Raw genomic sequence first — 15,282 nt, 5'->3', positions numbered from 1 at the left:
ATGATACATTTCTATGTATTGTGGTGTCAGTTCAGTTGTTGTAGTATGGGAATTTCATAACTGTATACTTAACTAATATAGATGCATAATAAAATGATGGCATATGAGTCATTGCTTATTGTTTTACAACTTTCACTTCAGCTGTAACATCTTGATTTAAAAAGAAAACATTTTGTCTTTCATTGATCAAAACATATTAGTGTTTTAAGGATACTTCACTATCCATTTTATTTGTATTCTATAAAGCTCGTCTGCAAAAGACACCTCTCCAGTTCCCCTGATTGATGTCACCAACTTGTCAACCCCCCGGAAGGTTCTGGATGCCTCACAGTACAACACTCCTGGCGCTGTGAGCGGTAAGTAATAGCCTGCACCAAAATTACTCATTTTGCTTTCATATGAAGTGCGAAAAAGAGGTGTTCAGTATCTAGAGACCAAGATCTGATTGTTATAGTTACATTTCTTACACTGTTGGTGTACTGTATAATTGGAAAGGAATTTTTCAGTGAAGTTTCATCTTTGACGTCCTTTGTCAGTGCAAATTGTAAAAGAATAAACTCATATAAAATGGTCAAAGCATTATATGCTTTTTGAAATACAATAAAATAGTGATACAGGTTTAAACAATTGAATACCGTTCCACACAGTAACAAGCCAAAATCTGTTTCATGTTGGAAAAACAACATGGAAAATGATGCTGGAAATTCTTATAATCGTGACATTCTTGGTGTTTAATAAAGGTCAAGAGGAGTATTTTGATTCGTAGCAGTTATTTTTAAGTTCCTCTCTTGTATTCATGTTGTTATAGTAATGAAATCATTAAAACCATTAGAATAATATTATTATTTGTTTATATAGCAGAGGCCTTTATCCACGGCGACTTATAGAGCCTAGGGTGTGAACTATGCATCAGCTGCAGAGTCACTTATAACAACGAAGCACAAGGAGGTTAAGTGACAAGTCAGTGGCTGAGCTGGGATTTGAACCGGGGACCTTCTGCTTATAAGCCCTGTTTTTTAACCACTAGACCACTGTGCAGGGTTTTATCTTTCATACAGATAATGGAGATGCAAATGTGCCTCTGTGTAGACTCCTTTTGGATTCAACTTGTCAGCCTTGTCTTTGCTATTCCAGGTCAAAGGCAGAAACCAGCCCTTCAAAAGAAATATTTGCAAACTGTAGGAATTTACATGTTTTAACTAAAGGTTTACTTTATACCAGTGGGGTCATCAGCGTTTAGTTGAATAGAAATGAAGCTAAACCCTTAGTATTGGTTTGATATGCTTATAATAGGCTTGTGCTGTCTTTCTTTTTCAAGCCAAATAAGATCCTTTCAGTTTCCATACTGATAGTTTGTAAGTTGGCACCTTTTCTGTCACTTTGTATGCTATTAGATCATCTTAATTGTTTTTGTTTACAGGAAATTTTCAATAAAGGTAAAAAAAAAAAAAAAAAAAAAAAAAAAAAAAAAAAAAGATAAAACCTACAGCCATTTAAAACAGGGTGGAAGTAATTTCCTGACTAATTGCAAATCTCCAAACATTACCTGAAAAGCTTGTAATTAGCTGTCACTTGATCTAAATGTACTGTAATGACAGTAAGCTTTTAATTGAATTGATTTATTTTCAGTTGGCAAGCTTCTTTTCTTTGTAAATGGAAGTATGCGTTAATGGCCTGCACGTACCTAATTTGTTGTGGGTAATTGTAGTAATTACTGTACAAACTGCAGTTGATAAACTAAAATCCATTAACTTATCCTAACAATATGGTCATTTATTATTCTGCTGTTTGAGCAAATAAAAAAATTATAGGAAAAAATCTGTCCCACTGTAAAACAAATGTAAATGTATCTGAGGTGAGCCTTGGCTGGATGCTGTTTTTGTGGGTCATTGACCCAGTGCTGGGTTTAATGACCTCTGTCTATATATGAAGGCAATACCTTGGTAACTACTTATAGATTGCAATTTGAGACAAGTAGTTATTCCACGTACACGTACGTTTTCATAATACTAAAACCTGAGATTGTAAAGACTACATCTTGGGAATCGCTCGTCTTATTTTGTTCAAATGGGCATCTGTTAAGACATTCTATTTCACTTGCTATTGGTGTAAGCCATGATACATGCGTATTAATGCTTATTAATGGAACAGATTATTCTTGTTGAGCCTTTAAAGGCTTTATATTGAATACAGAGAACACATCTAAAGTGCTTTTTTTGGCCGAACCCCAGTTTCAGTATTCTTATTAAGTGAATAGATCACCATACCTAAATCAAACCCAGTTTGCTTGTGTGTGTTTTAGACTGTGTGGATTGCACTGGTAATCTGCCTCAATGTTTTCTAGTTCGAGAGATGAGTCTGCAGGAGATCAAGGAAGACCTGGATGTGGACCCCGAGGAGAACAGTGCCGTGTTCATGGGCATCCTCATCAAGGGCCTGGCCAAACTCAAGAAGATCCCAGAGACGATCAAGGCAATCATAGACCGCCTCGAGCCAGAGCTGAAGCAGATTGTCAAAAGGTCCACCACACAGATAGCAGACAACGCCTACCAAAGGGGAGAGAGTCTGTCTCAGGACAATAAGCCCAGGTAAGTTGCAGAAGACCACAGTTGAATGAAATAGCCATAATCATGTCATAGTTGACAGTTGGTGGATTATATAAAGCATTTGTTAATTGTCATTTTTATTTTAGACATGGACAGACCGTGGTTATATGAAACAAGTGAAGTGTTCTTTAAGACGGAGTTGACCACCAGACACACTATGAATCAATAAATAAATAAATATTTTTATTGCTTGTCATGACGCACGTGCATCAACATATGAAATAAATAGAATAAGAGAAAAGCAATTGGCAAGTGTATGTTAATAAACTTCATAATAAAGTAACAGACAAATTAAAGTTAATAAACCTAACAGAATTAACACAGCACCCCCCTACACACATTAAAAAATGCAGCAGCAGCTCTAGATTAATTCTGAATACCTGTACAGGAGCAATATTCAAGACATGCACAAAAATATTTAACAGAATAATGAAGCAACTTACCAGAAGGGAAAACACCAATTTCCTTGGCGACTTGTGTCTCATTTAGGCTTTTTTAGGAGCTTGAACAATTTCCCACTTTTTGTAGCGAGAGTAACAGCTGCACTTTTCACTGTTTGTTTACATGCCATTTTGTAGCGATGAGATGCACTTGTGAAAATCGAAATGCAAAACGAGGCAATGATATGACTGCGTTTCTGGAGTGTGCCTCAAAACACTCTCGCGATGACAAGTCACTTTTGAAAAGATTGAAGAAACCATTTGAATTTAACTTTGATGATGATGAGTTATCAGGTTACAGAATAGTATTGTGTAAGTTGTGAATGAATTGCTACCGATGCCAAAAAGGTATTCTTTTAAGCAAAGTTGCTGTTCATTTAGGTGGAGCATTTACAATGGGAAAAATCTGTTTCACCACAAGGGTGTTCTCTTAGGCGAAGTATTCTCTGAGGAGGTGTTCCTATATGCAGAGACTATTGTATTTATACTTTTATAGTCTGTTTTTGAAGCTGTACAAGCTTTTTTAAACATATTCTTTTAAGGTCAGAGATCAAATCTACTTTCATATGATGTCAGAAGTGGTAAACTATGAATACATAGAATAGGTTATCAAGCCAATTTATTAACTTGGCTTCCTTTATTAGAAATAATGGTGATACTAGCACTTATGATGAAGACTTAAAGTACATATCCTGTTTTAAGTTTGAAATGTGGTATTTTTCTTTCTTAAAAGTTTGGCTAACATAGCAATATGAGTGGTAATGGTGGCTAATAGCCCCAGTGCAGAAGTTAAGTGACAGATAATAATGGAAGACAAGTTAAAGTAGCAATTACTTTGCTTTTAAGGAAATGTGTGTCTTTACAGAAAAGCCATGCAGTTACTACTGGGTGCCTTTCGGCATAACAACACCTTTTCCCAATAGTCAAGTGGGTGGAAAAAAAACATTTAAGTCAGAAACTAGGAATATCCTTAATCTTGCATAATCTTTTAAGATTTAAACAACATGATGTGTAATTCTTTTTAAAAAAAGAGACATTCTGTTTACTTTCCGTGGTGTACTTGCAGTGTTTTTCAGATGAGGTATGATAAGGCACTGTGACAATAGCTGACTTCTCTGCCACTGCTGTCTCAATGAACCTTAAACTAGTGTGTCTGTGCCGAAGTAGCTAAGAGTATAGCAACATGTACTTTCAAGTTCTTATAGAGTGAATGCAGTGAAGACTGTATTACGATAACTTGAACTTCGACATCAGGAAGTATACGCTGCTTCTTGTCAAGAGACTGCTTCATATACTGTTGGTATTAAAGGTTATCGTAGTGTAATTTAGTTTTATCCTTACACTTCTTATGATATTTAATGATATGTGGTTTCTTCAACATTGAATTTGCACTGTATCTGAATTCTCTACCATTCTGAGCCTGTGGAATACTAAGCCCCTTTCACACTGGCATGTTCTATCCGGGTCAGACCCTACCAGGGCAGGACCCGGTGTCATGCAGGTTGGGGATGCGATTTCAGACTGCTTTTGATATAGCAGGGTTGACCTGGGTGACAGACGCAAGAAAACAATACGTGTATCAATGCACCAGAAGCAGCTTGTTACTGACGTTTCCTTCCAAGCTTCTCTGCATTAAACCGACGGCCAAATTTTTAATTATAGCAACTGCTTCTACATCCCTGCTGCAATCTGATTCATGCTGTGTCTCAATCAACAAAAATATGGCTAAACATAACAAACAGAAACGTTCCTTGCAGAAGTGAAACTTTCACACAGACGTGGCTGTTTGTTATTGCGTCTGCTCACAAACAGCCATCGAGGATTTTATCTCGCTCAACCCGGGTTAACTAGCACGTGGTTTCACACTACGCGGGACTGTGACCCGGTTAGTCAGAACCCGGGACCGGTGTGAAAGGGCATCTAGTTGCTGGCACCTTTTCAGTACAGATTTAGAATGATTATAGAAGTGAGAAAACAAATGACTACTTCCCCTTTAAAGCAAGTCAAATCTTGTTTCTCGTATCATATTTTATTTAAATTAGTGACGCAACAGATATGAAACCAACATTTTCATAAAGTTCCAAATCGAGCAGTACTGACAAAGGATAAAACTGAACCTTAACCACGTTTGTTGTTCAATGAAAAAGCGTTGGCAGCCTCAGCACTAAGCCATTTTCAGGAGCACATCACACACTTTTTTCATATAGATGGTTCCTATTAACATCCCTTAATAATCAATATAGTAACATAAATGAAAAGTTTATGGTGAGATTTATGTGATTGTTTCTGACAGAGAACTGTGGCTTTATACATAGTCCTGTGTCAGATGTCTAGTTTTCACCTTCATGAAAGGTGCTGCTGCTGGCACTAGCAAACACTAATCCTAACCCTAACCTTAACTTAAACCTTTGTTTAAAAAAAAAAGCATCCTGACAAGTGTCTGTTAAATTACTCTGTGTAGACATGACTAAAATAGCCAAATGCAAAAGTGTTGAAAGAAAATAAAATGTTAGTTGAGTTTGTGAACCATTGTGAACCTGGAATCAGCAGTAAATGGTGCTAAGCTACAAAACAAGCGAAAGGGATGCTGCAGACACGAACCAGTCTGACAGTAATTTGAGGAAGACCGTGCTTACTAAGCATCTGGATTCAAAGGGGGGTTTGTAGCCTAACACTTGGGCAGGCAGCATTGATCAATCAATCTGTAGCACAGAAAATGTTTGGCAGAAGTATCTGACTGTTCAGTTTAAGATGCTTTTCTGTTGTGTATTTACAGGTTGTTGCTGGAGTTGTTGGAATTGCTGTTTGACAAATTCAATGCAGTTGCTGCAGCACACAGCATAGTCCTGGGACATCTTCACCAGATTGTAGTTTCCCCAACTGGCCCTAAAGAGGGAGCGATCAAGCTGTACGACATGGCCGATGTATCAGCCAAAATACAGAGTGTGTTGCAGGTAGGAGTAAGACACGAGTAACTGTGTTTTTTTATTAACTGCACGATCTCCTTTACAAAACAACTGTTAATCACCTTGAGCACATATGTGTAGCACTCCTGCATAATATTAGTCAAATTCAGTTCAATCTGAATTTTTTTTCAGAGTTGGGGTGTATAGACGGTTCGTTTTTATATGTCTAGATGTTAGCTGTCGGTTTTAAATAAATGTAATGGATGGAAACACTGTCATTCTGTTGGGAACTTAGAAACAGCACGTTTCAGTACTGATAACTTAATGCTGCTGGGATAGACATTTGGAGATGGGCAACATGACAGAGGGGGATTAGGCTCATGAATATGCATGATTAACAGAGGCTGAGATTCGCATATGGTTATTGTAACATAATTAAGGGACATTAGTTTTGTTTAAAAATGTGTATATTCCAGTTATGAATTACTGGAAATGTGTATTTTATATAATTTAATCATTTAACATTGTAGTGTAGTGGCATGAACAATTTATACTATTAGCAAAATACCTATATTAAAATAGAAATAGTATTTTCAGAGATTACTTGCATTTTAAATTAAAAAAAAAAAGACCTGTTAAGTTAAAAATAAAATAGAACTGTTTTGCAAAAAATTTTTATATTTTATATATATATAATATGTATTTAATATATATATATCTATATATCTATATAATATATATGATATATTATATATATTATATATATAATATATATATATATATATATATATATATATATATATATATATATACTATATATATATATATATATATATATATATATATATATATATATATATATATATATATATATGTATATATATATATATATATAATTTAACTTTTTAAAATTGGAATAAAAATTTAACTTTTTAAAATTGGAATAAAAATCACATGCGATTCCATTGACTTTTGTTGGGTGGTGGACGATGGAACAGGAAACGGGCATGATCAGGATGAGCTCCCACCTAATCTGGGTGAAATAACTGGTTTGATAGAAATAGCTACTATTGCTGGGTCATGTGGTATATGCAAATCTTTAAATATAGATGTAGATCGCAGATTGGACATACTGTAAATGTAAGAGGATTGAAATTTACATGCATAATTCTTTTTACGATAACTATGTCATTTTATTTCTTTTTTTGCTGCTAATTGTTTGGGTACATACAGGTCATATAAGACTTGGTCATCGACTGTTTTGTCACACTGAGAGCTCGATTTTCGCATTTATAGCTGTGTTGGGGGATTTATGTTACTGACGTGCTTGCTGTTTGAGGCAGAGCTGACTTTTTTTTTTCTATTCTGAAGAGAAAAAAATATATATTTTTGGTGAATACCACAACCAGTAAATGTACTATTTGCAAATAATGTTCTATTTAAAATATATTACTGACAACTTATTTTCTATTTGTATTTGAAGCAGTTTGGGTTTGTCATCTTGTGTCACTGTGATCAGAGTATTTTAATGCCTCAGTCCCATCTTGTTGGTAGGCACAGTGTTAAGCAAAATGTTTCTTCTTTTCCTCTCAGGTGTCCTTGAAGTATATTTTAGATTACTTTTCATGGTTTAGATAGTTTCATATTTAGCCATTAGCGATTTGCTCTGTTTTTTTCCCCTTCTCAAAGCTTGTATGTAATGTAATATGGAGAAAGGCTATCATGCAGTTAGCGTGGTAACTCATTTGTATCAATCTACTAAAATGACAGTCAGGAGGCGCAGGCAGCAGATGCAGGAGTTTAACAGCTACCCCCCCCCCCCCCCCCCCTTCAGTGTTATCACAGAAATAACACATTCATCCTCTTTACACTTGTTACATTGGCTGAGAAGGCAACCCAATATCCCTCCATAGAGGTCTGTTTATCACAGCATCTCTGACAGCCTGCTAAATTTGCAGGTATTGAAGTTTAATATTTCAGTCTGCCTGTGCTGGTGGTCTTCTTTTTATAAGTAGCCTGGAGCTTCTTAAAAAATGTCCTTTGTACCTTCCCATTTATGAAGTACCTTCACTTATTAAACATTCCATAAAGAGAAGGGGTGGGGACGTGTAGGTGCACTTTAATTAGGGCTTGAATATTTTGTTTTTTAATTTTTGTTCAGGTTGGCAGGGTTTTATCTTTGTTTTTTATTATTATTATTATTTGGCGAAATCAGTTATTTTCAGTTATTAAAAGTAAACCCCACTCAAACACATAATTTTCAGTTTCTATAATAGCTTGAATATACGTTTCAGTAATACATGTACAAACGTGACATGCTGTGTTGAAATGTCCACATTACGATTCTGGCAATGTAGAACTCTGCATTCAGTTTGAATCCGAGGATTTTGTTGTACGCCCATTACCGCCCGCATGTCACACTACAGACACATTTCATTTTTTTTTTTTCTGCCCACCCCATGGTATGACTAGAGGACTGTAGTAATTTATCTCAGCATACAAGAAATTATTTACATTTTTTCCTACAATTAAACATTCATCATGGTACTCTGATTAAGGTATGATATTTATGTAGCTATAATAATAATAATAATAATAATAATAATAATAATGTTACTCGTAATAATACTAATTAGGCAGTCGTTGTACACAAGATAAACTTTAAATGCATTAGTAGTAGCACAAATGTACAGCAGTTTTATATTTCTAATAACTTTTTCAGTTCATTATTTGAATAAAACTGTAACGGCAAAAAACCAAGTGGCGACGCTGTTGCTGGTTTGTTTGGGTGGGTTTGCGGTTGCTAAGACTGTTGCTAAGCAAATGACACATAGACTCAAATTACGCGCAATACGTAGTGCACAAAGTTGATGATTGGTCCTCTGCAATGTCTTTGCACACTGCCTGAATTCTAAAAGCTGTTTTCTTTATGTAGAGAGACAGTAGTGCATGATTGACGTTATTTAAAATATGTTGCCAAACCCACATTTATCGGTTTAAAAAAAAAAAAATAAAATAACAACTGAATCTTCTAAATAGGTCTCGAGGGTGTTTTTTTGGTTATTTTCGGTGAAAACCAAAAACTTCAAGCCCTAACTGTAGTGGATATCAGTTCAGCTATGTACAGGTTTGCACACTATGATGGTGACCAATAAGAATACAATTTGTTTGCTGGTGGAGATGTTAGGCAGCGCCAGTCATTAGAGAAACTACTTTACCATGTAAGCACGCCGACAGGATTAGAGTTAGTGATGACCATGAAACATGCCCTTTCTTTTAATTAACTGTCAATAGCCTACAGAAAGCCCAATTCATTTGACAGACATTTTAAGGTGAAAAAATGCCATAACTCTCAATCTAGCCACTGGGGATCAACCACTGGGGATGTAATGCAGGGGTATACATGTTGCTGATATGATATTGGCAGCAAGTCCTTGGTTTTTGGCATGGGAGTATTTCTGTCTAACTCATAAGGTGTTCACCACCATGTTTCTCTTGTTTTCTTTATATTCACAAGCCCACACTTCAGCCATGTCAGTTGACAGAAATGGCAGCATATTGGAACACCTCACTCCCTCTATGCAACAGGCTCTATATGTTAATCACTGCCTCTTTGAAAGCTACCTGTGGATGACAGCTGTTGCATTACCTGAATATCTGATGACTGACAGATTGTGTAAGACCTATTGTATCAATTCTATTTTATTTTGGAAGCGGTACCAGGGATTAGGTAATAACAGCACAAGCACTCCCCACGTAAATGTTTCAGCTTCTCTGCATCCCATTGCAAACATCTGCTCTCTCAACTACTGTATGTCTCAAAACGGGAGAGTATTGCAATGTCACCTACTTTCTTTTGTGTGCTTATATTCTTTGTCTCTACAGGTGGTATCCACAGCCATTGTGTAGTCTATGGACCAATACCATGATGCATTAAACTGCCCTTTGATTAGTGTTTGAACAACACCTAAAATATGATTTAATAGTTTAAATAGCTAAAAACTGGTGCTGGTAGGAAACTGATCTTTTCCCCAGCATTCGCTGAAGTTCCTGAGGTTGTCTCAGTATTACAGTTTTCAGACATTATGGCATACGATGGATGACAATTATTTGAATAACTTTGTGACTGACAGCCCAGAGATATGCTCATTAATACAAAAATGCATTAAAACCAACTCTATCTCAGCAGTGAATATAAATTAAGAAGATAATGTTGTTTCATCATATGATCAGTGTGACCCCAGCTACCCTTGGGTATTTTTCACTCCTTTTCATGGCTGTCACTTATGGCTGCACTGTCAGTTTATATGACTTTTTCCCCAAAGCTTTCTCCTCGTTCTCTGAGAGACCCGGTATGTCAGTCTCTTGTTTTATCATGCTGTTAGATTGCAGAGAGGAAGAGACAGACAGTCAGAGACTCCAATTGCATCAATGACTTCTGATGGCTGGATCGGCCAAGTTAACTTGACGATTAAATCGTAACTAATACTTAACTGAAAATGCTAGTGTGTTGCTTTGGATGTCCATCATCAACCCTGACTTTTGGTTTTGTCATTCCTGTCTTTGGCTCAGAAGAGCCTGCTATTATAATTTTGTAAGTGCACTGTGCATTTTGTAGAAGCAGGATAATCTAAAGTGAACATTCAATACAATTTAAATAATATATCTAGTGTTTTTGGGTAAAAAAAAAATTACCAACACAGTACTTGCTGCTTAAGTGGTCTGTTGAGGGATTATATCTTGAGAGCGATTCATAATTATCTTTTCAGCGATCAAGAATAAATTCAGAAAGTGCGAACTGATACACGTTATACCATTTAATCTGTAAAGCATATCCAAGTGCTGTTAACAGTGGGACTTTGTGCTGTTGCATCATACGTAGAAGTCCAGAGTAAACTTCAGAGAAAAAACACTGTTACAGTCGAAACATGCATGCATAAGAAAGAGAGGGTATTCCCACAATAGCAGGAGAGATTTAAAATAATTGATCATACGCTGCACTCACATAAATGGTCGTTTGATCATTTTGAGTTTTGATGTTAAAAAGAGGTGGCCTGGAATTTTAACCATGTTTGGAAACTCCTGCATAAATGGAAAGTTGTCCTTTTGATTGCAGATTCTCCGTATTTAATTATCTAACTTTGCACAATGCATTCAAAACAATGCTTAATGTTGACCCTTGTGATTACTGCTGTGTAATTGTGTAGAGCATCTCTGCAGCAAATGACCTGCCCAGCCAAAGGGGTGCAAGTGGTCAGCGAGAACATAGATGGACTGCATCCAAAATCATTCTATAATAGACCTTTAGTGTTGAATTCCTGACAGGCATTGTTGCTATTTCTAAAGTAAAGTCAGTGATGTTGCCAGCAGCTGAGCTCTTTTAATTTTCACAGCTGAGATGCGCAACAATATATTCTCTTGATTAGAGAATTCATCATGCGAGATGGGTTTTTTTATTCAGTCGTTCATGTTATTATTTCTTGTAGCTGATTGTATCAGTTGAATGTGTATTAGGATGAGTGAGAAATCTAGGACAGCAATATTATGGCTGATGATCATACGCAGCTGTTTCCTGTATATAGCAATTGTAAGGATGTCATGAAAAATTACACACACACACACATTTTGCTTTCTCCTCATCTTACCACTTGTTTTTTGTAAAATGTTATTCCTGAGCTGTAACAGTTTGGAGGTGTAGTTTGTAACCCCCTTCTGCTGCATGTTGTTACTGAGCGTAACTCCTGACTTGGTCTACGGAATTGCATGTGACAAGCAGGAGTTATGTTTCTACAGCCAGTTGTAGCAACATATAAACACAAGGAGACGGACCCACAGGGAAATAAAACCAGTCCAAATAAAGACTGAATAAAATCAGTTGAAGATTGAAAGCTCATGTCACGGAAGGGTCACGACCGCTCCCCTTTTTAAATTACCTTCAACAACAGGGAGCAGAAACTAAAGTAATAAATGTATTTTGTCTGCCATCTGTGCCTAATATCTAAACATTTTTGTGGCAGAGCAAAGCTCTGCCCTTTTTTAAATTGGCAGGGATGGGGTTAATTTCCCCTACCTGTCTGAGTTTATTATGTTCAGGTGGCTGGGGTTGATTAGTTGATTAGATTATTAGTTTAATTAATGATCAATCAGCACCCAGCCACCTGACATAAAAGGAGGCCTCTGCTTCTCATTTAGGAGGAGGGAGCTGAGGAAGCAGGTTGGTGCTTGTGGTTTTTTGTGATTTGTGAATTCTACATCCAGTGAAGGCATTGCCCAGCCTGGAAACCTTTATTTTTGTAAGTCTGTTTTTTGTACTGGTCTTTTTTTTGTGTTTAAATCCCTTTATTTTGCCCTTGTGCACTTTTATTTTGTGTTTATTTATAATAAAAGTATATTTTTTTTGAACTGCAGACTGTCTCTGGGCCTCTATCCACTCACCAGCCTGTCACATATGGTGTGAGGAGTGGGATAGCGCCACCTAGAGGCTCAGAGCAGTATATATATTATTTTTTTTGGAATTTTTGGGATAATTAAAAAAAAAAAAAAAAAAAAAAAAAAACATGGGAAAGAAGACCAGACAGCGGCAAAGGCAGGACAAGCAGCAGCTGAAGAAATGTAAGCTGCTGCAGCCACCACTGGAGGACCCGGCCAGCCTCTTCCCCTGGTGTTCCTGGTGCGGGAAGGAGGACCATCATTGGCGGTCCTGCCCAGATGTGCCACCGGCAAACTGGTGTGGCCGGTGTGAGGAGGACGGCCACAAATGGGCAGGATGCCCCTACAACCAGGCCCAGGAAGAGGTGCAGTGTTCACCCCGGGCATCAGGAGCCACCCCACTACCTCCAGCACCACCACCTTCACCACCTTCCCAGGAGATCTGGGACTGGTTGATGCACCCTGAGGCAGACCTCGTCCACGATCTCCCCATAGTTATCAACACGCTTTGGCGTCGAGATGGGGAGAGGTGGGAACAGTGGGAGGAACAACACCACCCGGCGTCCTTCCCAGAGGTTGCCCTCATGGTGGTTAATTGCCTGGCGGTAGACATGGGAGATGCCCCGGTCACTCCAATAAAGAGGGGTGAGCCGCCTTCCCGAGAGCCAGAGAGGGGTGAGCCGCCTTCCCGAGAGCCAGAGAGGGGTGAGCCGCCTTCCCGAGAGCCAGAGAGGGGTGAGCCGCCTTCCCGAGAGCCAGAGAGGGGTGAGCCGCCTTCCCGAGAGCCAGAGAGGGGTGAGCCGCCTTCCCGAGAGCCAGAGAGGGGTGAGCCGCCTTCCCGAGAGCCAGAGAGGGGTGAGCCGCCTTCCCGAGAGCCAGAGAGGGGTGAGCCGCCTTCCCGAGAGCCAGAGAGGGATGAGCCGCCTTCCCGAGAACCAGAGAGGGGCGAGCCGCTTTCCCGAGAGCCAGAGAGGGGTGAGCCGCCTTCCCGAGAACCAGAGAGGGGCGAGCCGCTTTCCCGAGAGCCAGAGAGGGGTGAGGAGCTGCTGTCGCTCTCAGAGCCCGAGAGGGAGGAGGAGCTGCCGCCGCTCCCAGAGCCCGAGAGGGAGGAGGAGCTGCCGCCGCTCCCAGAGCCCGAGAGGGAGGAGGAGCCGCCGCCGCTCCCAGAGCCCGAGAGGGAGGAGCTGCCGCCGCTCCCAGAGCCCGAGAGGGAGGAGCTGCCGCCGCTCCCAGAGCCCGAGAGGGAGGAGCTGCCGCCGCTCCCAGAGCCCGAGAGGGAGGAGCCGCCGCTCCCAGAGCCCGAGAGGGAGGAGCCGCCGCTCCCAGAGCCCGAAAGGGAGGAGCTATGGCCCAAGGATGCCTGCCTTGCACCGCCCAAGGATGCCACGCCCGCTCTGCTCAGGGATGACTCATTTGGATCGCCTGGGGTTGCCTGCTGCTCCGCATTGCCTGGGGTTGCCTGCTGCTCCACATCGCTTTGGATTGCTGGTGTCTCCTTTTTGTTTTGTAGGGTTGCCGAGGGTCCGCTGCCATCGCCGCCTCCGCCACCAGAGGGAGCCGGGCCACCTCCGCCACCAGAGGGAGCCAGGCCGCCGCCTCCGCCTCCGCCACCAGAGGGAGCCGGGCCGCCGCCGCTGCCTCCGCCACCAGAGGGAGCCGGGCCGCCGCCACAGCCTCCGCCACCAGAGCGAGCCGGGCCGCTGCCGCCGCCGGGCCACCAGAGGGAGCCGGGCCGCCTCCGCCACCAGAGGGAGCCGGGCCGCCGCCTCCGCCACCAGAGGGAGCCGGGCCGCCGCCTCCGCCACCAGAGGGAGCCGGGCCGCCGCCTCCGCCACCAGAGGGAGCTGGGCCTCCGCCACCAGAGGGAGCCGGGTCGCCGCCTCCGCCACCAGAGGGAGCCGGGCCGCCGTCGCCGTACTACCTTGGAGATCCGGGGCCCCCTCAACCAAAGAAGGCTTGGGGGCTCCGACACCATTCCCGCCCACCACCACCCTCCATAACAGCCCACCCAAGGGACATAATTTGACTCTTGGGGGGAAGGTGGGGGGGGGGGGGAGTTGGCCGATTGCGGCCGGTGTACGTTAAACATGGGGGGAGGTGTGTGGCAGAACAAAGCTCTGCCCTTTTTAAATTGGCAGGGATGGGGTTAATTTCCCCTACCTGCCTGAGTTTATTATGTTCAGGTGGCTGGGGTTGATTAGTTGATTAGATTAGTTTAATTAACGATCAATCAGCTCCCAGCCACCTGACATAAAAGGAGGCCTCTGCTTCCTCATTGAGGAGGAGGGAGCTGGTTGGTGTTTGTGTTTTTTTGTGATTTGTGAATTCTACATCCAGTGAAGGCATTGCACAGCCTGGAAACCTTTATTTTTGTATGTTTGTTTTTGGTACTGGTCTTTTTTTTGTGTTTAAATCCCTTTATTTTGCCCTTGTGCACTTTTATTTTGTGTTTATTTATAATAAAAGTATATTTTTTTTGAACTGCAGACTGTCTCTGGGCCTCTATCCACTCACCAGCCTGTCACAATTTTATATTCCTGGAAATCAAAATAGAAGCTGCTTGTGCTATCTAAGATACAGCTCTTCCCTTTCAATACATCCACTCCAACAAAAGTTTAGGTGGATGTTACATCTGGGTGCTATAACTTCAGTTGAAAGGGAGGGGAGTGAGCAGAATAAGAAGTATTACAGTTTCCTCTGTGTCAACACATGAAAACTTGTTTACAACATTTGTAGTTACCATTTAGGAAAGGATGAAGAACTTTTGACAACAGAAGAATCAACCAGCAGTTAACACTTACTGTATCATGGCCTCCGCAAGTTGTACATTTTGTACAATAAACATGGAAAATTAAACTACGGTTTTAGAAATTAAAGCTTTTATTGGAAGTTATCCACGTC

The 15,282-nt window shown here is 40.5% G+C and overlaps 1 protein-coding gene across 2 annotated transcripts in view; it reads left to right on the top strand.

Annotated features, from left to right (window-relative positions):
- The window catches only part of exoc4 (exocyst complex component 4), a 157,207-nt gene that overhangs the window by 18,579 nt on the left and 123,346 nt on the right, over positions 1–15,282 (top strand). For both annotated transcript variants that reach the window (XM_041254693.1, XM_041254692.1), the window contains exons 5-7: positions 247–356; positions 2,345–2,588; positions 5,823–6,000. In XM_041254693.1, coding sequence (XP_041110627.1) covers positions 247–356; positions 2,345–2,588; positions 5,823–6,000 — 532 coding nt within the window. The remainder of the gene's footprint in view (positions 1–246; positions 357–2,344; positions 2,589–5,822; positions 6,001–15,282) is intronic.

The sequence above is a fragment of the Polyodon spathula genome, chromosome 7 (genome assembly GCF_017654505.1).
Source record: "Polyodon spathula isolate WHYD16114869_AA chromosome 7, ASM1765450v1, whole genome shotgun sequence".
In the NCBI taxonomy this organism is placed as follows: domain Eukaryota; kingdom Metazoa; phylum Chordata; class Actinopteri; order Acipenseriformes; family Polyodontidae; genus Polyodon; species Polyodon spathula.
Note: the sequence above shows the minus strand (reverse complement) of the source record. Positions and strands in the feature narration are given on the sequence as shown.